The sequence below is a fragment of the Oenanthe melanoleuca genome, chromosome 18, assembly GCF_029582105.1.
Source record: "Oenanthe melanoleuca isolate GR-GAL-2019-014 chromosome 18, OMel1.0, whole genome shotgun sequence".
Lineage (NCBI taxonomy): Eukaryota > Metazoa > Chordata > Aves > Passeriformes > Muscicapidae > Oenanthe > Oenanthe melanoleuca.
The window spans coordinates 3,582,764-3,605,033 of NC_079351.1; the positions used below are offsets into that span (position 1 = coordinate 3,582,764).

General features: G+C 41.6%; 1 protein-coding gene across 2 annotated transcripts in view; it reads left to right on the forward strand.

Moving 5' to 3' along the window:
* Positions 1-908: 908 nt before the first annotated feature.
* The window catches only part of TEX2 (testis expressed 2), a 44,975-nt gene continuing 23,613 nt past the window's right edge, over positions 909-22,270 (forward strand). The window contains exons 1-4 of one of the 2 annotated variants that reach the window (XM_056505756.1): positions 909-1,056; positions 6,552-6,659; positions 8,215-8,286; positions 19,168-20,822. In XM_056505756.1, the coding sequence (XP_056361731.1) occupies positions 19,194-20,822 (1,629 nt within the window). In that variant the 5' untranslated portion in view covers positions 909-1,056; positions 6,552-6,659; positions 8,215-8,286; positions 19,168-19,193. The remainder of the gene's footprint in view (positions 1,057-6,551; positions 6,660-8,214; positions 8,287-19,167; positions 20,823-22,270) is intronic. The other variant, XM_056505757.1, reaches the window with a different exon arrangement.

A 22,270-nucleotide genomic window follows, 5' to 3' on the forward strand; every position in this document is an offset into this window, starting at 1 on the left:
CTCACATATCCCACTAAATATTGGTTAGTAAATAAATTTTGTCCCATCACCTCATTAAGTATCATACATTTAAAGGCCAGTATGAAATAGAGTCTGAAAGATCTTGCAGGATTCTTTATGTTCTAATTAGAACTGAAATTATTAAAGAGAATATAATTGGCACAGCCAAATTAACCCAAGGGTTCACTAAAGAAACCTGGGCCAGCACCAGTCTGACCCAGTGTAATGCTGTAATGTCATCATTAACTGCCATCACAGGCAAGAGCAATAAAGTAAAGGGTAAAAGCATAGAAAGGCTGTAATTTATTGCATAAGACCATTATTGAGAAAACAACCTTTTGACACAGAGAATTAAATTTTCTTCTCTGTGTGCTCCAACTTGGGAAATATGAAGGGTAAACAAAATGACCTCTGCCAGGGCACGTTTCCCGGGATAAGTGCCTGCTCGGTTAGGGAGCCGATAATTCCTGGCCATTTCTGAAATGTTTAGATACCAACCAGCTTCTCTGTGATACTAACCATGCTTCCTGCCGCAGCCGCTCCCTCAGCATGCCAGCGGCGAGCCCTGCACCGAGCCTGTGACACGAACCGCACCAAGCGCCACGTTCCGGGAACCGGCGGGATATCGGGGCGGCCGGCACGGGGCCGGGAGGCTCGGCACGGCCGGCAGCGGCTGGAACCGGGAGCGGCCGCGGGCCCGAGCGGCTCCTCGCCCCGGGGCCGTTCCGAGCGCCACCACCACCGGCCGCTGGAACACCGGCTGCGCCGAGGCACGGACAGGGCCGTTCCAGCGGCCCGGGCTCCCCTAGACCCTGCCCCTTGCCCTGGCCCCGGCTCCGCCCGCCCGGCTCCGGCCCGCCCCGTTCCGCCCCGCCCCGTTCCGCCCCTCGGGCCGGCGCTGCGGCGGCTCGGGCAGGCCCGTCCCCCCGCGGGGCCCGGATTGGCGGCGCCGCCGCCTCCCCGCTGCTGCCGCTGCCCGGCGCGGGCAGGAGCGGCCAGTGCCATGAGCCGCGGCTGAGGTGTGGGGCAGGGGCAGTGCCGGGAGCCGCGGCTGAGGTGAGGGCTCGGGGCAGTGCCGGGAGCTGAGGTGTGGGGCAGTGCCGGGAGCCGCGGCTGAGCTGAGGGGGCCGGGCAGCGCCGTGAGGGCGGCCGGCGGCCCCGCGCCGGCAGTGCCGCTGGTCCCCGCGGGCTGCGGGCAGGGAGGAGCGCCGGGGCCGAGGGCGGCGGTCGGGCAGGGCCGCGGGCGGCTCCCGGGGCCGGGCAGGGCGGATGGCGGCCGGGGGCACCGGGAGCCCGCGGGGAGCGGGGCCGGGCCGGGCCGGAGCGGGGCTGGGCGGGATGGAGCCGCTGCCCCTCGGCGCGGGAGCGGGTTTGCCGAGCCGGGCGTGCAGCTGGGCAGGAGCTGCCCGAGTACGAACGACACCTTAAAAACAAGCGGCAGAGGAGGCGGCAGCGGTCGCTTCTTCTGGAACCGGAGGAGAATTTTTCAGCTGGCTTTTACCACCAACGGCGAGAGGTTTCCTGTCTACTAAAATTGTTTCCTCTCTCCTGCCCTAGCTGTCGGTTCCTTGGTTTCTGCTTCTCTTAATTTTCAGTGTCATCTGTGTTATCTTTATTGCAGTTCAGGGGCTAAACCTGTGTACTGTGTCTCTTCAGCGTGTGTTAAAGTTCCTTCTAAATGTTTGTGCTCAACTTCTTGGTGATTTGTGTCTGTCAGGAAATGTCTTGGGGAACTCCCGACCATAATTTTGGGAAATGAAGTATATAGTGGAGGTTAATTTAAACTTTTGTATGCAACTTAAGTATTATAACCATAAGATAAATTAGCATTAGTCTTCAGTGATGTAAGATTATCTTTTGTTAAGATGCTTTGTCATACTCCTCTTTCAAGATGATATTGCCGGTGTAACTCAGGAAAAATAAGGCATGCTCACAATTTCAAGAGTGTATCTTTTTACAAGAAAATGTTGTATTTTTAGTGCTAAAATAACTTAGTATTCCTAAACTGAATAACATTCAGGCAGTATGGGTACCCTGTTTTCATTTTCTGGAACTGATAATGTGCTAAATGAGAGGTCAAAGCACTTTACCTTAAGTGTAAAAGGGTAAACTAGTGATTTGGGATGTTAAAATTGACTTTTAAAGACTCTGACATCATGCTGCTTTATGATTTATGGGAGGTTACTGTTCTGTCTGACTTCAGAGCTGATCCAACAAGGTGCTGTATTGTGGGTGGCATATTAATTATGCTCCAAGTAAGTGCTGAGGCTTGAAGTAGTGTTTCTAAAGCAGTGCAGGGTGCTTTCTGCCTTGAGTAGAAGACCAAGAAGTTGATTCTGTGCTCAGAGATGCTTTACCCTGGAATTTGCTGGGGTATGGTATCCCCTGGGAATTGTACTGGCAAGCTGAACACTTCTCTTGTGGAAAACACTTCTGGTGCATGCAAAGAACTTATTAAAATTACCTATTTCAGAAAAAAAAAAATTGAATAAAATCCAAAGTTAAAACCTGAAGAAGGATGCGGCCCAATAGTGTGTATTAATTGCATACTTCTTTTTGTGTGGTAACAATTCTTAGGAATTCCAAGCTTTTAATACCAAATGCTTAGTTGTTTCTAACTAAAGAACCTCTAAACCAACTGTTTTTCAAAGCAAAGAATGTGGAGCAAGAAGCCTGGACATAATGTGTAGTGCTAGTAATTTCTCTGTTGTGGTATGTATGTAAACAAAGTAATGGGGGCTATGGAAACTTATTTAGCAAATAAAAGGCTAATATAACTGAAGTACATTTAAAATCATGTAGCTAGAGGACTGAGGATGCATTGTTGCATTCAAACAGCTTTTTTGTTGATGTTTTTGGGGATTTTGCTGCTCTACCCATATCTTCTGTGCCAGCTCAACCAACTCCCTGTGATGAAATCAGTTTTCTCTTGTAGCGCCTTTGAAAGACCACCAGAGTTACATTTTGTGAGTGAAGGTGACCAGTCACAGGTGTGGCAGTGAGCATAGGTAAGGACATGTTCCCCTGTCCTGCTCTCAAGAACTGAGCTTTAGCCAGTTTCTGCCTGTGAGATGAATAAATTGTGGTTCTGAGTGTGCAGAGACTGTAACTGACACCTGCCTGGGAGCTGAAGAAAAATGAAGGCTGTTTATTAGGATAAACTGTAGGTTTCAAAAGAATGGAGGGGAGGGTGAGTAAATTCTGGTCTTAAACACATCCCTCAAATCTCTGGATTTTTATTTTTTTCCTTTGGTAAGCTAGAAATTGTGGTATCAGATGCCCACTGTAGTAATGCTAATTCAGTGTGCTCTAAAACATATCCATGAATAAATGCCTCATGTTCTAGAAACCGTTACTGCCCTAAATGAAACAATCAGATGACAATGTATGCTGGAAAATGAGGGCATAATGTAGGCTTAGAGATTAGAAAAATAAAGATAAGAGTTAATACTGTGAGCTCTCATGAGTGGCTATTGTATTAGGAGAGATGCATTCAGAGTAGAAACCAGCTCTGGAAGTGCACAAGGGTGCCACATGTGCCTGATAAAGGGCATGAACATTTTTAAAAAATGCAAAGTGGACACTTGAAAGGATGTGCTGTGCTTTCAAGGCGGAGGAGGGTAGAACATTGAGCTACTGAGAGAACAATATCATGTCAGAACTGTTGTACCAAAAGGAAAAAAGTGTACCACTCCTTAATGTAGAGGATTGTGCTAAATGGTTCAGATTCACAAAGTAAAGGGTTTGGTTTGAGGGGGTTTTGTACTGCAAGTGGTTGAATTAATCATCTTTTCTGGACAGAAATCCCAATTGTTGTGTCATAAAAATATATTATCAGCTGTTCTTGACAGAATTGTGAATTATCTCTTCTTGGAGGTTGTCTTCTGTAAAGCTTCTGTTAACATGGCAAGCACAGAAGTTTGAAGGTGGAAAGTTAATAATACTTGATCAAAATCCCATTTCTAGATTAAGACAACAAGACCTGGAGGTACTTTGGCTGTGAGGGTTTATTCTCACCCAGCAGCCTCAGCCCCCTGCTCCCTCACAGCATGGTGAGGGATGAGGTTTGACCTTCTGCAGAGACAGCACTGAGGTAGTGTCCTCTTCAGAAGAGCTATATGTGAATGGATATGCTTGAATTTGTGTACCACAGATCATAAATATTTACATACTTGACAAATGGAATTTTAAGTCTTTTAAGGTGATTTTTTTGTTCTTTCACACAAGTCCTTGTTGGAGTTTTGCACTGGAGGCTGCCGTGCTAACTTGATTTCATGAGTTTGAGTCTACAGAGCAAAATCTCCTCTCCTTGGTCAGCACAGTAACAATACAACCAGTGTAGTGCAGGACCCGCAGTCAGACCAGTTTGGTAATGCAGAATCTGCCTCTTTCATCATTTCCTTTAATGCACTCTTTGATGGCCATTATCTCTGAAAAATAAAAACCAAGTGTCTTAAGTTGAAATTGCTCAGTTAAAGAATCTGAGAGGCATTGCTTGAAGACTTCCTGTGTTAGCCAAGGCCAGTCTTGCTTCTGTTGGAAATGGTGAGAGAAAGGAAGCAGAGGAGCAAGTTCTGATGGTAGGGTAGATTAGAGTGACTGAGGTGTCTGCAGTATGCAGTAATCCCTGTAAGTTTTGCTGGGTTTTTTTTCTTCCTACTCCTCTGGGAAGAGAAGAGTTCCAAGGTGTTATTTACCAGTCATATTCATTCCCTGGCTACTGTTGTCTCTGTTGAAGCCAATTGTTAGTGTCTTTGGAGAGACATGAGAATATAATTATATAAAAAAGTTTATTCTCAGATCTTGCCTTTCTGCTCCTCAAAACTCCTACTTCTCTGTTTGTTGTCTTTCCTGTTTAACTCTCTCCTCTCCTGACAGTAAGGTGTGTTACTCTGCTGTGCAAAGTCCAACAAATCAATACCTAGTTGGGGTTCTAAAAGGGAAGAGGACTGATGTACAATGGATAACAGAAGATCAATAAACATGGTAAACAGTGGTGTTTTCCCATAAAGGCCAGGAGGGCAGCAGAAATGAATCGTTGTATGAACCGGGCTTTAATATTCATTACCCAGTGTCTCAGTGGTTTATAAAATGTTGTGCTCTCTGACCCTGCTGGTGTTGGATGACAGGAATATTGCAGGAGAATGTCCCTTAGTGCTGTGACTGTATTGCATGTCATGTAGGATTGTTATCCTGGAGCTGTGAGAAGGTGGGATAGTCAAGCTTAGAACAGGATCTCTTAAAAGAGTGTGAAAATGATTATTCAGGCATTGGAGTGCTCTTTTAAAGGATCTGTTTGAGCCAAAAAATTGCTATTTTGTGTTTTAATGGTGGAAATAGAAGACAGAGCTACAAGACTAGATCTTACTCTGAATTTAATGTGTTTTGTTTGCACTTCAGTTGTAAAATAGGACTGCAGAATTATAAGTACAAAGGTATGGACTCCTTTGATACTGGGAATTTCAAAGCAGATGGCAGAGGAGTGAAATGTGAATGTGACCTGTCACGAGCTGCAGTAAGTTCTGATCTGAAATTACATAGAGAGATGTAAAAATCTGTTTCCCTGGAAATCAGGATTAAGACTGAGAAAATAAACCCGGTTGTTTTTGTGAGCCCAGACAGGCTCGAAGAATGAGGGTTCTGTGCGGGAAAGGAGCTGGTGGTGCTCACACGCCTGTGTTGTGGGAGGTGGGTAGGAAATGTTGCTGAACATGTGACACGGAGAGGCAGTGGAAGTTGTCTGAGTTGTGCTCGCTGTCCTCTGCCCGTGGGCTGCAGCATGTTCTGCTTCCTTGTGTTCTGAAGCCCCGAGTACCCAGAGCCTGCCTGAGCTGGGATCCATCCCAGGCTCCTCCAGCTGAGCCCAGGAGCGGTGCCCTTTCAGGAGCAGAGCATTCCCACAGCCCTGCCTGCTGTCACCTCCCACTTCTTGTTCCCATCTCCCTGCCCCACTGTGGCCAGGGCAAGGTGAAGGTTTCTCTCTGGATGCTTTCCAAGCTGGGCATTACCATTCTGCTTGCTTAATATGTATCTGTCATCCCTGTTGCCCAGAGAGGCTTCACTTTCTTTCCTAGTACTCTTGTGTAATGCATGGGGTGTTCACATAAATAAATGTACTTTGGTGGGAAATGAAAGTGATCCGTACAATTTGTCTTGTTTGGAGCTGCTGTGACATTTGGTAAGGCTTATCTTTGTAGGACCTCCTCCATGGCATTTCTTTTTGTCTAATCACTTCCACACTTCTTCCTTTTCAACTTGACTTGAAGTATTAAACAAAAGAATTGGGAGAAGTAGAAAGAACATCTGTCAACTCAGAAATGTGCTGGTTAATAAATGCTTTGCCAGGTTTTGAATAAACCTTATGAGCAAATGTGTGACAACTTCATAAAAGTATTTTTATAGAAAAGAAAAAAGTGTTACTCTTCTATTTATATGTTATTTTTAGTGAGAAGCAAGAGATGTGGATGGAGAATGGACCAGCTGCGCATACAAACTTTCTCCTATTTTGTAATTCCCTTTTTTCCCTTTTATTATTCCCTTTATGACAACAGGCCGAGTGTTCCCAGAAGCCTTAACACTGCTGAGAGATTTCAGGCAAGCTGAAAGCAGTGCCTGACAGTTTCAGAAAACTGTGAGTGTCTGAAAAGATGCATTAAGAGGTGTGTTGTATTTAGGAGTGTAAATATTTAGTTGTGTGGCTCTCCATTTCTTTTGTCATGCTGGTTTGAGATGTGGTTTGGCAATGGTTTTTGAGTATTAAAACACATATTATGAACCTTTGCTTTTCTGATGAATTGGGCCAACTTTCCAATTTACTTTTAAATCCTATCTAGATAGCTATCATTCTTTCTATCGTGTTAAAACTTCACAATTGAAATTATAAAAATGAGTAAATTGTGGAGCTGCACCATGAGTGGTTTTGCTTTCTCAGGATATCTTCTTCTTCCATTCAGCTGCCCTAAGCAGTGCATTTACCAATGAAAATACCATGGGCTGACTGTTTTGCAGACTTCTTTGTAGACACAAATGGGTGAGGTGTGAACAGTGGCTTTTCAAGCCTCCCTCTTTAGTAACCCGATCTGAATCCATGCTGGTTTGTGTGGTCTGTTCAGTTCTCCTGCTGCTGAAGAAGGGGTTGTCTGTTGGCATAACACTTCTGATGCTTCACAGAGCTGGGAGAACTTTTGAGGGGGTGTGGAGGCTGTTCCTCATTTTCACAGAGAGGAGCTTATCTCACGGGGTGGTGAGGAATGGAGGTGAGAGATTTCCATCCCATGTGTGCATTTGCACTTGCACTGTCCAGTTTCCCCAGAAGAATGACCAGCGTTGTCTCTAAAGCCTTCTTGTACAGAGCATGGCCGAGGCAGCTCTGTAGGCATGGGAGCAGCTTCCTCACCCTTCAGTCCTCACTATTTTGTCACCTTACCCTGGAAGACAACCTGAGCTGCCACTCCCGCTTGGCTTCTCTGCCCTGACCTCTCTGAGCAATTAAAAGCCTCGTTTACACACCCACACCCTGACAAGTATGCGCTGTGCATACCCATAAACCTACTCACAATGCTTGAAGTTCAGAGCTTGACTCTCTTTGATAAACAAATGCCTGGTGGATGAATTAAGCATAGATACAGGAGCATTGCCCTATGCCTGAAATTAGACTTGCCTGCATAATTCTGTAATTGGACAAGGCAGGATATGGCTCAAAGACACTTATTTCCCTTTGCCCTTTTGAATTAATTTGGTGGCTTTTGCTGTTCTTTTATCTCCCAGCAAATCAAGACCTTAAAATTTATGACCTTAAATTAATTTCCTTGAAGCTGCTTTAATGACACTTTCTGTGCATGTGTATGTACAAAATGTAACCCACATAGAGGAGAGTGCATTCACCCTTAACTGTTTAACTGGCTGACACTGTAGAAATTATTTATGGTGTTGAAGGCATTTCCTGGACAAACATTACACTGATGATACCTGTTTATTGAATAGCAAATATAGGATAAGAAAGGGAAGACTTAGCTCTTTTTTACAAGGAAGTAATTGCAAAGGAGAATGACAATAGAGAGTTTGCATTAATACAGCTTGAATGTAAAGTAGAACTGGAGTTCTTAAAAATTCATTAAAAATTTTAAGCTGTTCATATTGCACTCAGCAGGTAGCTGGTGAATTTTGGTGTATATTGTTATAAGACACCCACTTGCTGACCTTTCTACTTTTCAGCCGGTGGGGTTGTCAGATGAAATTCCTGGAGACAACTACACTGATTATTGTTCTCAGAAGTGAGATTTTTGTGTGAGTATGTTTTACAGCTCCCTATGCAGCTGGTCAAAATTTAGTAGGTGCCTCTCTGAAATGGAGTTCCAGAGGAGTGATTTCATTTTCAGAAGTCACATTTTACTGGTGTACCTGAGGTCTGCCTTCCACTAAGTTAAGGACCTGTGCCTGTGTGCTGTGACTGAATTACACCATGGAGGAGCAAAGGTTGAGAGAAAATGAGTAATGGGTGAGAACACTTCTCAAAGAGTGCTGAAAAGTTCAGGAAACCTTTAATAAACTTAAAGCTTTTAAGGAAAATTTTATTTTTCTTTAATTTCACACTGGTGGCCTGACTCACACAGGGAAAGACCATGTTGGGGTAGATCCATGCTGCTGAAGAAAGAAGAGAGTTCTGTTTATGTTCTTTCCAATCTTGTCTTGTTTGCTTTTTTTTTTCTTTTTTTTTTTTGAGTATTCACATGACAAATTATCCTTCCAGGCTTGTTATCAGTACCACATTTTGAGAGAGAAAAACAAGAGTAAGGGAGGATCCCCATATGCACTACGACCTCACTAATACCCTCTCAGTGTACTGACTTCCTTTCTCCTTATGACCAGTATGGTGTCTTTACTTTTCTGTAAAATGATCATTTGAATTCAGAATGCCAGCAAAGTTGGTATTTTTTTCCATGTATTTACCTCCTATGGTTTCTTAGCAATTAGGCATAAAAATTATGTTGTGGGAGGTGCTCATCATTTTGATTCAGTTGGTTTCAATGGGAGTCAGGCCTGTAAAGCAGCTGTTAAGGTCAGGCAATCTGTAATTGACCTGTCAGATGTTGCAATTAAAGTTATTGCAGCTGTTAGAAATAGAACTTACCTCCGTTGCTTCTGAAAAAAACCAAAAAACAACCCAAAACCAAACCACCAGAAGGCTTTAGTTTATTTCACTGATTCATTAAATACTGCTCTCTTCTGTATGTAATGCAAGAAACAGAGGGGAATGCAGATGGAGCTGCTGCCTTTGATTTCAGTGCTGTTTGTGGTGAAGCCTCTTTCATGTTCTGAATAACAAAGTCCAGGGAAAATTCTTGCCAATGTCTGTCAATTAACGAGTTTACACCTTGAAATGCTTAGAGTTATAAACACTATGGGAAAAATAAGAAAATGTATTGATGTGAAAACACATATGGAAATGCTTTTTCCAAATACTGGTTTTTGCCTTAATGCTTCTGTGGATTTTGTGAAATATTAGAATGTGCTCTAATAGAATAACTAGGAATTGTATAGTTGCTTCAGCCCTGTGCACTTGAGTGGTTTTGTGTCTGTCTCAGAGTCCAGTATTTTTAATCATGAAATGCTTAAGCCACTCTTTAATTCAAACTTTATCATTGAGAGATGATACTGAAATGGATGTAACAGTTGCAAGGCTTTAGAAGCTTCTGAGAAGCTGAAAAGCTCCCAAGAGCCCTTATATCGTGACAGTCAGCTGGGGAGGTCTGGGTTGTCTGTCCTAATGTTTTTGTTGAGCCTCACTTAATATCTTTGCTCATTGAGGGTCATCAGTGTTTCTGTGTTGTGTGTTTCCTTGGATTTTTGGCTTTTTTAAAGAAGCAAAATGCTTTGCCTTTAGCATGGTAAAAATTCAGGTTGTTTGGGGCCATCTGTGTTCCATTTCAGTGTCTTGGATGTTGTCCTGTGCTCATCGCTCTGTGTCCTCCAGCTGGAAAACCACAGTGCTGCTGAACTTTTTCATTTTAGTTTCTAGGTATCTGATTTAAACATAAATCTGAATGAGATGAATGTTGCCTTAAGCTGAAAGAGAAATGTCTGGTACTCGCCAGTTCCAAAGCTGACATTTTATTTTCTGGCTATTCTTAGGACAAGGATTCTTTAGAGTTTGTTGGGGTTTTTTTTGTTAACCTTCTGTGGATCTTTCTATGAATTAAAAGTTCAAGTATTTTAAGCACAGGAGCTGTCATCAGTAGTTTGTGATCTCTGCATAGTTCTTGCTATAATATATGTGATTCTAGAGCTGCATTAATGTGGTTATCAGTCTTTGCTGTTGCTGCTTTAAGGTGTTAGTGACTCTTTATGATCTTAGTTTTTCCATAATCTGTTTGAGCACTCCTCTTCAGTCAGGTAAGTTAAAGCAAAATTTTTCTCACCCTCCTAATAATACTGAAACTAAAAATAGCATGATTACCTGCACAGAGCTTTCAGAGAAATCTGGAATTCCACTCCATTTTCTTCCAAAATTAGATCACAAAGAGCTTTCTGTTCCCTGGTGCTGATTTATCTTGCAGTTTCCAGGTAGCAGGAAATGCTGGTAATACCTGTCTCCATTAATTTTTTCATGGATAACAGAGACAGGAGAGACCATTCATTGCACAGCATAGAGTGATTGGCAGGACTACCTCTCTTAGGTGCTGGGAAACATGATTTTAAAGAAACTGCAGAGAAATTTGACTTTTGGGTTGAATTAATTTTGTCCCACCACTTCTCAAACCTGATGGCAGCTCTGAAAAGACTTGCATGTTTATTGGCCTTTTCCTAACTGACTCTGTCCTTCGAACCCGCTTCTTGCAGAAGCTTCTGAGAACTCCTGGGCTGTCATAGATGCATTTTCTGCATTTATCAAAGACACTTTTCCTCAGGTAGATGAGATGCAAGGAGGTGAACAACTGTAATCAATGTGCTCTCTATCTGCAGTTCCTTATGTTAATACTTGCAGCTTGCTCTGTAACTCCAGGTGCCTTAAGATAATTAATTTTCATGTGTTAAGTACAACTGCCTTTCTAGCTAGGTATGAATATATATTTGTATTAAATGTAAATGTAGCCCTCCTCCCTTCCCTAGACAATTTAAGCTTTCTGAAAATAGCCTTGCTTTGATTAGTTGTTTTTGTTTCAGTTTGTGCCAGCTGGCTGGTCTGTAGATCTTTGCCTGTTTTTTTCTAATTGTTTATTTTATTTGAAGAGTTATTATCTTGCTTTTTAGGGAGCTGCTAGGTGCAAAACTAATTACTTTTAAGTATTAAATGCTTTAGTCCCATTTAATAATACCAGAGAATATCCCCTTCTGTAACTTTGAAAACATCTCTGAGACCTAAAGAAACCATGATTGTGTACTGTGTTTTGTCTTGTCAGTTTAAAAAGCCATAAAGCACCTTGCATGCTAATCCTCTGCAGAACATGAAATGAAAATGAAGTCTGTACATAAAAAAATACGAAATTTGATCGATATTAAAAATCCCCTGAAAAAAAATTATGTCTTTAGATACCTATAGGTAAACCTATAGATTCCATTCCTTTTAAAATTCTCTCAACTACATTTTACATGGGGACCTAGAGTTTGAGTGACTGATTTGTGCTGGTCCTTTGTGTGTCTGAGTTTAGCCTCATGCATTTTTAAAACCTTTTCATGTGAAGGTGTGTGATGGTTGTTTTAACTTGGCAAGTACTGTGACTATTGATGGAATTTTTTTGTTAGGGAAATGAATGTAAGTGTAAGAAATCCTTGAATGCTCACTTGTTACCTGTAGGCAGTTCTACCCATTGATGTACATTTGCACTGGGAAAAAAGAGCCTGCAAGACAATGCTGAAAAGCCCTTTTTAATTTAGGATTCAGGGCACCTTATTTTACTTAATTTTGGAAACATGCTTTTTTCTAAGTCACTTGGTCAAAATTTACCCTAAAGATTTCATAGTGACCTTTAATTTAATCGGAGATGTGGGCAGAGTTTTCAGCTGTGGATTAATCCATGGAGGTTTTAGATAATCTTTGATCAGATTAATGAGGAGGTGATTTTTTTTCCACTGAGATAAGAAAGTGAGTTACAATTCTGCACCGTTTTACCTCACCATTTACCCTTTCCACAGGATGTAATTTTTTGTGTTAGCTTTTGATGCTTTATTGTTGCAGAAATCCAACATGTTCTGTTGAGAAGCAGAGCTTGTGCAGCACTAGAAGATTCTGATGTAGACTCTCCTTCCTTTTAGAAGAGAGCAAATGCAGCAGTTATATATTTATATATATTTATTGCTCAGGACTGTAAGACTATTGTTGGGGTTTTTTTGCTCTCCTTTGGCTTGCCAGGGTGGCTCTGAAGTATACAGACAGCAGTTTGAGAAAAGTGGGAAAAGCTGGCTTTAGGCTGGCTCTGAGTTTGCCCTTGTTTTAATGTGTCTATTTCTGAATCCCTTGCTGCAGAAATTTCAGATCTAGGTCTGTAAACTTTTCTTTTTCTGGGACATTTCTCACTTGTGGCCAGATCAGATTTTTAGGTAATTTTGATGCCAACACCAGGAAAAAACCAGATATTTTAACATAATTTTAAAGACAGCAATGTATGTTATAGGAAATTACTAAAACCCCAAAATCTGTGATGGAGGGTGAGAGGGGGTATATGGTGGTGATTTGTTACTTTTTAATTTTGTTCTTAGACCTAATAAAAGGTCTCTTTGAACTGTTTAATGGGGAGTGGTTTGGAAGGAAAAGTTGTTGCATGCAATTACAAATGATAAACAAGAATACGGTTCATAGGAGGAGAACACGAAAATGGAGGAAGTTTTATATATGTACTAGAATTTTTATTAATTCTTACTGTGCCAACTGGGAGTAAATGTTCTTTGATATAATTATACTCTGGTGCAGTTTGAATCTATTCCAAAGAGCAGAGCTTTGCCTAAAACTTATTTTATTTCTTCTGTTAGGGAAAGTGTTGGATTTTTTAAAACTACTGCTTCACTTCAGCCTTCAGAAAATCACTAAATAAAAAGAAATTGGATTTTTTCTGAGTTTCTGGAGAACCTTTAACTGCTTAGCTTTTTGTGATCGTTAAAATGGGACTGTAGTGCAGCTTTTAAAGTTTTTGGTAAGTGGTGTGTTATAGAAGGAGAATAGGAAGTAATAATTATTTTATCCATAAAGGCAGAGGAAGTAATGTGGTAGCTGACCTTTCTTAAGTCTTTGGGGAAAATGTTAATATGGAGGACACTTGCTTAGCTAACATTAAACAATTTTTGCTTGATTATTTTTGAGGTGTTGTAAAGACAAACTTGGGGATGTCAGCAGCAGCAACAAAATTCCATTAGTTTTGAAGGCTCCTTATTTGCCATTGCAATTTTACTTGACTTTTCTGTCCTGGACTTAAAATTACTCTTACTGGTCTCTTTGATAGGTTTATAATTTTCATTAAAAATATAATATCATTGGCAAGATGTTAAAATCTTGCCTAGGATCCTCTTTTTAAGAATACCTAAGCATACTTGAATGCCAATTATTTAATTTAAATTGTTAAATAAAACTTAAAAGCATTTACACAAAAATTTTTGGGTTTTTTAATGATACTCAGAGAACTCCTGCTGGAGGTGTTTTAATTCTCACCCAACTTAATTGTCTGACCGGATTGCTCTGTCAGGGGTATGTACTGTGTGTGTATTTTATGATCCTTAGTGGGTGGCACTATCAGTTTTGGCCAATGATCTGGGATTGGCTTCTGCTCAACACATTTGACTACAGTCTTTTAATATTGCTTGATACTGATATCAACTTTTTCATTTCTGCCCTGGATTTAAAACAGGTTTTGTTGGGTTTTTTTTCCCCTCTTCCCCCCCTCCTCCCCCCACCTCTGTATCTCAAATCCAGTTGCATGAACTTGGAAAGTGAAGCAATACTTCCTTCTTGATCCTGATGGAAATTGAGCTTTAAAGCCTTATCTCCATGCTGGGTAACTGGATCCCTGACAGGAAGGTTTCACAGGGCTATTGTTTGATAGTAATTACCAACCCTGGCTCTGTAGTTCATTTAAAAGTAATGACTAGTGGATGTAAAAGGAACAATAGATGTTAACTATGGAATACATTAACTCATGGAGATGCCAGGGGAATTTAATTGATCATAATTAGAAATTTGAATGGGGATAGAAAAGAACGTTGAATTTTGCATTTTCTATCCCTTTGGTTTTTTGTCTTTTATGGTATAGGTCTGCTGAATGAGATGGAATCCATGTGACAGATAATGTCCCAGCAGCTGTGCTCTCTGCTTCAGGGAGGGCATTCTGGGCCGAATGGGAATTGGCTTTCTAGACTACTTCTGTGGCAAAGTAGTACTTTCCACTAATATTGTGCTTCATTTTGAGGGACCTGAAATGAAGACTTCTTGCTCTTAACAGAAAATTTTGTCTGATGCTGAGTGCTCCGTTACTTATTTTAAATAATTACAAAGAATTGCAGCAGTTCACCCACGTGTCTCAGTGTTGGAAGGCAGATATTGGCTGAATCTCTGGTAAATCAAACAGAATCTAGAACTTCTGGGAGCAAATATGAATTTCAGATCATATTGCCTTGTGCAAGTGTTCCCTGTCTGAGAAAGATTTAATATGCTGCTGGCCTGGTTTGGAACATGGGTGTAATGTGTTAGTGGGGTCCTGTTTCTGTTAGTATTAAATCTGTCACTCCACATGGAGGCTGCAGAGATTGTCTAAAACAAATATATTCCTTCTCCTTCCACCCAAATAGAGGCTAGATTTAGAGTATGAAATGTCCACCTGTTTTGGGTCTGACACTTGAAAATTATTGTCACGTGACCCAAAATGATAAAAAACACCCCATGAATCCTAAAGAACAGTTGTGTTTTTTTCCCAGTCTGCCAAAGCAGGAGCAGCCTGTTGGATAAGGGATGGCCCAGGAAGGTTGCTGGGGAAGGCAGAGGCATAACCAGTGAGATACATTTTTCCATGTGAACAGCTGTGGTAATCTCTATGAAGTTGAATTATAGCATTATCAATAATCAAATTAGGTGTTTCCTGAACAGCATTTAGGACTTGTTCTTCTGGTGCAACTGTCAGATACAGGGGAAAGTATTGCAGTGCTGTTTAATAACCTGTAAGGCTTTTCCTTTACTTAGGAGGAAAGGAATTTCTGTTTTGTGGAAAACACATTTTTTGTCTGTGTTTAGTAGCCACAAAAATACAAGTGTTGAGCCTTGCTGCACATTTTTCTGAAAGCATTTTGCTAATACAGTGTGCTGTGCACCCTTTCCCCCTCATGAAGATGTTGCAATAAGTAATAGCAATGTTATTAGAGTGGGCTGCTGCAAAGCATGTGAATTTAGTTACCCAATCCAGCCTGTTTCTCCAACTGAATGATTATGACTAAGTGTGGTATATGCAACTTTGACCTTTTAAGTTAGTTCCTAGCTTGCTGCTTTGAGTCACTTTCTGAATTGTTCATGTGAAAATAATTGTTTTGCTGTATAAAGTTGGTGGGATAATTGTCTAAGGCTCTTGGATGGACTGTGTGTTTTATGCTGTGAACAGGTGCTTTCTGGGGCTCTGCTGGAGATGGGTGGGGTGTGTTTGTCCCCTGCAGGGGAAAGGAGCAGAAGGGTGTTTGTGCTGCTGGGCAGAAGGACGCGTTGCTGGGTGGTTGGTTCTTCCTGTGAACTCCCAATTAGTCATTCCTGGAGAACAGCACAGTCACTGCAGTGACACTTACAAGAGGTGTCATGGCCTAACCCAGCCTGGCCTCTCCCTGGGTGTCCCAGTTGTCACCAGGTGCATCCCAGCATGGTGGAGACATGTTGTTACCCAGGCAGAAACATCCTCAGCTCCAGCACCGCTGCCTCCCCACTCCTAGGAAAGAGCTGGGTGAGGAATGTTGTCTGTCCCAGGCAGCTGTGTTCCCTGTTTGCCTGGCTCAGTGTTTCCTGTTGTTGGAGCTTTAAAAGCAATGCCTGTAGGTGAGGATTATAATCTGCTCTTCTGTGGGAGATGGGGATGCAGTGCCTTGAGGTCAGAAGTGGAAATGGCAGCAGTTGGTTGGCAGCTATCTCATTCCACCCTGCAACAGCATCTGAAGTTCAAACCTTTGGGGGAAAGAAATATTTTCTGAGTAGCCTTCTTGCCTTCTGGGTAAAAGCTCATGTTCTGAATCATTTGAAGCCTGAGGATGTAAGACTACTACTCAAGTAATAGTTTATTTATGTGTCTGCCACATAAATAAAACTGATACCTTGCATCTTCAGAATCAACACCAGAAAACCCCTGAAGAGGCAGCCAGAGAATGGGGAACAGTGTGGCCTTCAAAAGAAGGAGCAGTGAAAACCTGTGTTTCTGCAAGTGCCAATATAATCTGATTCTGCAGATACCAATAACAAATCCAAACAATCAGTTTGGAATTGTGCCACTTCAAATGGTGGAGCTGGAACATCAGGTCTTCAGACAGCTGGGAGAGGAGCTGAGGATTAGGGGAAGGAAATGAGTGAGGAAAATGTAGCCAGAAATGAGTAAGAAGTGAATCTCTTAAAATTATTTAAGGACTAAAAATATATGGTTCAAGGGCCTGATGAAATAGCTGTATCACAACCTAACACCTACTGAAAGAGCTACTTTGGGAAGGAAAAACAAAATGAAAGCCCAAATCCTCCACAATAAAACAGAGATTGTGTTCAGGGATGGATTGAAAACATGTTCGTTTGTATGACATAATTCTTGGTGCAGTAACGTGCTTAAGGTAGGCAAATACTGGCTAATCAAGAATTTCCTTCCTTTCTCTGTTAAGTTAATCATGATGCTAAGAAAATCTTGCCTGTTTGGTAAGCAGTGAAATCTCTTTTCAGTACGTTTGGTGTGTGCAAGTAAAGTTCATCTGTTTCAGGTCATTAGCACTGCATTAGCACAGCGTGGCAACTGGTGTTTAAACACGAGCTAATTAATGTTCAGTGTAAACACAGTGTGCTAAAGAGCTATCCAAACCCATGAAGTTCTAGCTGATACAAAAGGCCACAGTGAAAATGCTGTTTGGGGGGAGGGGAATTGCTAATCTTTTTCTCCTGCTCTCCTAGATTACTGATAAATGGTTAATGCTGAACTGCAGAACAGAAAGGGTCAAACTGATGCCAACAGTGTTGTGTGCAAGGGGGATTTTGTTAATATATTTGTGGGGGTTTGATGTTTGTTTTTTCCTTCCTTAGTGTATAGTGTTGTGATGGCTCAGTGACCTGGAAAATGTGTAGTGTTTTTGTGCTTTCAGACTTTGGTGTGTTAGTTTTGTAGTTTCATAACTGGGCCAAGATGTTAAACGTGTGATAGCACGCCCAGCACTATGGAAATGAGGTTGGATATGCATCTTGTTCAGTAGTATTTTTTTTCCCCCCTCTCCAAAATAAATTTGGATGTGTTTGTGCAAAAGATGTGGTAATTTGCACTCTGAACTGTTTGAAACAGAATCATGTCTATGGACAGCAGACAGAAGCATGGATTCTGTCTGCTGGTGGTTCCCAGTTGTGCTAATCCAGCAGAGAAATGAAAGACAAATTTCTTAGCAACCTTAGAACTCACCAAATCATATATACAGGTGACTGATAAGTGTGTATGTAAACTTCAGGTAACTGAGAGTTGGTAATAATCGGGTAAACAGCTACTTGATCCATAGATACAGCAAACCTTAAGAAAGGAGGGCTGGAGGCACTTCTCCATCACTGAAAGGAGTTTTCTGTTAGTGCTACTACTTGGGTGGGTCAGATGGATTTTGGGGAGGACAGAAGAAAACTATTCCGTGGTAACACTGAAGTCAGAAGTGGTCTTTACGAAGAATTTTTATCACCTAAGCAGTCGTCAGAGCAAGGGTGAGATGTCAAGTGAAAACTTGACCAGGGTGTGAATGGTTTTTTAGGTTCTTTGAACCTGAGCTGGCTCCCTGTCATGTGCAGCAGAAATAAGACTGAAAAAAACAGACCCTGAAAATTAAATTTCTGAAGGCTTTGCATGAAGCAGGTTAACATCCAGCCCTTCCATACAGCCTGCTTGAGAAGTTCACAAATGCTGGAAGAAGCAAGGAATTGTCAACAATTTAGGAGCCATAAAGTGGGCAACTGTAGTGCGTAGGAAGTTGTGGACAGATAGTCACTCTGAATAAGCTGCGTAGCAAAGATCTGCTGTTTTAAAATGTTTAACCCAGCTTAGTTTAGTGACAGGTTAAAAAATGTTTATATGAGCAGCTCTGCTAGGAAGTAGAAAGGGCTACAACCTTTAGTAGGATGATGATGCCAAACAGGTGGCACTGGCTTGCTGGATAATACAATCCGATATCACAACTGTTTGTGAAGTGCAATTTCTTCACCACCACATAATCATTCTTCTGAACTGCTCTTTAGACGTCAGCACAGGCCTCACATTAATTCAGCTTGACAGTTTGATTACAGCATTTTAACAGCTGCTGAAAAATAATTCAGTTACTGGAATGGTAAACTTGCTGTCTTGGCAGTGGAGATAAAGTGCTACCTCCCAACTGGAGAGGCAGAGCTAATCCTGTAATTCGTGGTCCATCTCTGTGTATGGTCACCAGTGCCTTGGTTTAAATGCATGCTGTTTCCTCTCCATATAAATACATGCTAAATTCACTTCCATGGGTCAATAAAATGCTTTAATAATGTGCTCCCCACACACCAGCCTTTACATATATCTGATCTTGCTTTGAGTTTCAAATTTTCTTTATTTATAAGGTATAAAGCTTTAAGTGTTGCATGTAGAAGAGACTGAGTTAGGAGTGAAGAGTTTCAGTGTGTTGGAATTGGGTAGGGCTCTGGAAGTCAGAGGTACGTCTGGTGATGCTTTAGAGATGAACTGTAATTTCAGGGCACTTGAAGATAATTTTAAGAGCCTAGTATGTTTTAATATTGCTATTTTGTGGTATGTGGAAATATGTTGAGTAGCACACAGTGACCTAGATCTGTAATTTTGAGCATAGGCATCTCCTGCTTCTTGTTTTTCTGTAGGTTTGGGATTTTTCTGTTTGGTGAGTTGGTTTGGGATTTTTTTCCTGTGTAAATTTGTGTTTGTCTTAATGCTTGAAAATAAGGGTATTTGAAGGGGGGAAAAATGCATTTAACGTGATGTTATGTTTTCTTCCCAGACTCTGACACATCTCTGGAACCTGCAATGACAAGTCGGAACAGTAGCCATGCAGAGAAAACCGGTGAAATGTCCTCAAAGCAGTCAACACCAAAAGTGCAGGTCCAACGATCTGTGTCTCGAGAAACCATCACTATTCATTTCTCTGCATTTGGGAAGGAGGAAGAAGAGGAGGAAGAGGAGTTTAAAGAATTTCTTGATGAGGAACTAGATGACCAAAGCATTGTAACAGCACTTGAAGCCAAGGAAGACCTCTGCTTTGAGCATACCGGCCATGACCTTTTTGGTCCAGCTACCTCGCTTAATGTGGCCAACTCTGCATCACCGCTGTCCTCATCGCCTGCAGTTCTGCCCACTGCAGAAACTGTAAAGCTGTTGGACTCTCCTTCCCCATCCCAAATAATCAGTGCAGTGCCCCCAGTCCTGTCTCCATCGTCACACTCATGTCACACATTTGGCGCTTCAGGTGCAGCAGCACCTCCTGTGGAACAGAAATCCAGTCTGTCTTCCCCATCCTCATCCCCTTCCAGATCAGTTGCCTGCTCTAGTGGATCATCCACAGTTTCTAGTTCAAAGCCTTTTAAGGGGTTAGTCAAGTCCTTTTCAACAGAAGTGGAACCAAAAGAACCCACCCCACCGATGCGACATAGACAGTTAATGAAAACCTTAGTGAAATCTCTGTCTACAGACACTTCTAAACAGGAGTCTGAAGCTGTGTCTTACAGGCCACCTGACTCAAAACTGAACTTGCATCTGTTCAAACAGTTCACTCAACCTCGAGCTACAGGTGGTGATTCTAAAACTGCCCCCTCCTCTCCATTAACATCCCCCTCTGACACTCGTTCCTTTTTTAAAGTACCTGAAATGGAGGCTAAAATCGAAGATACAAAAAGGCGCCTTTCTGAGGTAATCTATGAGCCTCTTCAGCTGCTCAGTAAAATAATGGGTGATGAAAGTAGTAGCCACAGGCCCAAAGCCTTATCTTCAAGTGCTTCAGAACTCTCAAACCTTTCCAGTTTGAATGGCCATTTGGAAAGCAATAACAACTACAGCATTAAGGAAGAGGAGTGTGATTCGGAAGGGGACTTCTCTGGGAGTGACTTTAACCTGACTAAGAACGATCAGTCAAGAGGGGCAGAAGAACATGCAAAAGAGATGGAGACCAAAAGCTCTCAGTCTGCAAGCACAAAGGATGTGGGGTCAAAACCTGCACTCGTACTTGAAAAATGTTCATTGTCAGCACTGGTGAGCAGGGAGGATGAGGAGTTTTGTGAACTGTATTCTGAAGACTTTTTCTTGCTAGAGGAGGAAAGCAAAACTAATAAACCTGCTGAAACTGTGGTCGATCCGGAGGTGACGGAGGAAACTGTTACTATGCTCAGTAGTGAAGATGAAAGTAATCTGGATGTGCAACAGCCTCAAATACCAGTAAAAACTTTATACTTACTAGTACTCTTAGTCTATGCTTACCTTATTATCCCTCTCCCTGGCTATTTAAGTGGACTTTTACTTGGAATGGCCCTTGGATTTATGGTAGCTGTCTGTGTGATTTGGCTTCTTACTCCACGTACTCATGAGTATCTCAAATTGCATAAAAGCATGAAAAAGCGATGGAATACAGGAGCTCTAGACATCAAAGAACCTGAAATACTGAAGGTGAGGTCATGGCATTTTGTGTGTGTGTCTGCATTATTTTGAGTAGAAGGAGTAAACCAGATTTATCCTGAGGGTGTAAATGAGCTGAAATGTCCCCATTTGTAAGTTGTTTTTTAGGGTCAACTCACTTTGGCAGGGGCACAAATGGTTTGGTATCCAAGAATATATAAGACTTCAGTGTCTTTAGGGATTAGTAGAAAATGGATTTTTTTCTAAATAAAAGGACAAATGGCTTTGCTGATAGATTTGAAACGATCCAGCTGAACTACTGAGAGCAAGTAGTGTCAAAGTTTAGTGTGTAAAATAACATTTGTGCTTGAAGCTGCATCTTGGGAGATGTATTTTGTTTCTGGGATATTTTGCTGTCTAGGCAGTAATTTGTCTGGTCTGGTCTGTTCATGATCAGAGACAAAAGCATTGTTCAAGTAGACCATAGAGAGTTGGAGATTGTATGGATCCTCCTCAAAAATAAGCTAATTGAAATTGGAGTAGGAGTTACAGTTCAGAAAAATGTGTCTGAAAGCTTGGTTTTTGATTAAAGTTTGTCCTTCCTGCTCTCTGCTCTCCACTTATGGTTGAGATACTGCAAGTTGCTGTCACTTTGTCACTCTGCTGCCTGTCCAGCTGTGATCCTTCCAACCCCTCTGTTCCTTTAGTCCTTCTGGTCCCTGTCCTGCTCTCCTAATCTCCATCTGTGATGAATTAAAGTAACATTTTCCCAATTGCAGAATTCTGAGCAAGAAAACATCTGCTGGTTTCTGATGTGCAGCAGAAGCATTTCTGAGTGCTGGTGGTGTAACCCACACTTGATATCACATGCTTATTTCACAGTATTTGTGGAGGCATTTTTTGTATTTGTGTGAATATTAAATTGAGCTTTTTGAAGGTGCATCTCCAACTGTAACAGCACAAAGGTTTCATGAATTTAAATTCAAATGGGTATATACTGTACAATCTATAATGTACTGATGGCTAATTTCATGTGTGTTTAAGTAACTGGAAAGTTAGAGAAACAGAATATAAAACTCTACTTTTGTTGCATAAAGGTGGCAATTGCATGTCTAGCCCTTATTCTACCTTGGTGTTCCCTTTTTTTGTGAATGATACTAGTTGTGGTTATTATTTGCTGTAGTGAATTCAGACTCAACCCTCCTGTCTGCCGAACTGAATTACCTTCTGCTTCCATGTACAAATTGTTGCAAACTTTCAGTTCAGCCCTTGTTGTTTGGAGCCAAGACCCTTCCTCGAAGCAGAAAGCTGGTAAAGATCCTGATGTTCATTATTGGCTGGTGTTAGATTGTCTCTGAGATGTCAGCTTTTAGTCAGGAACCTTTAAACTATATTTTAATGCTTTTATTGAAGAGTTATATCTTATGAAAATGGCTGAAATGAACAGTGCAGAGAAGTCTATATAAATGTAGATTAATGGTTTTTATGACCTGATGTAT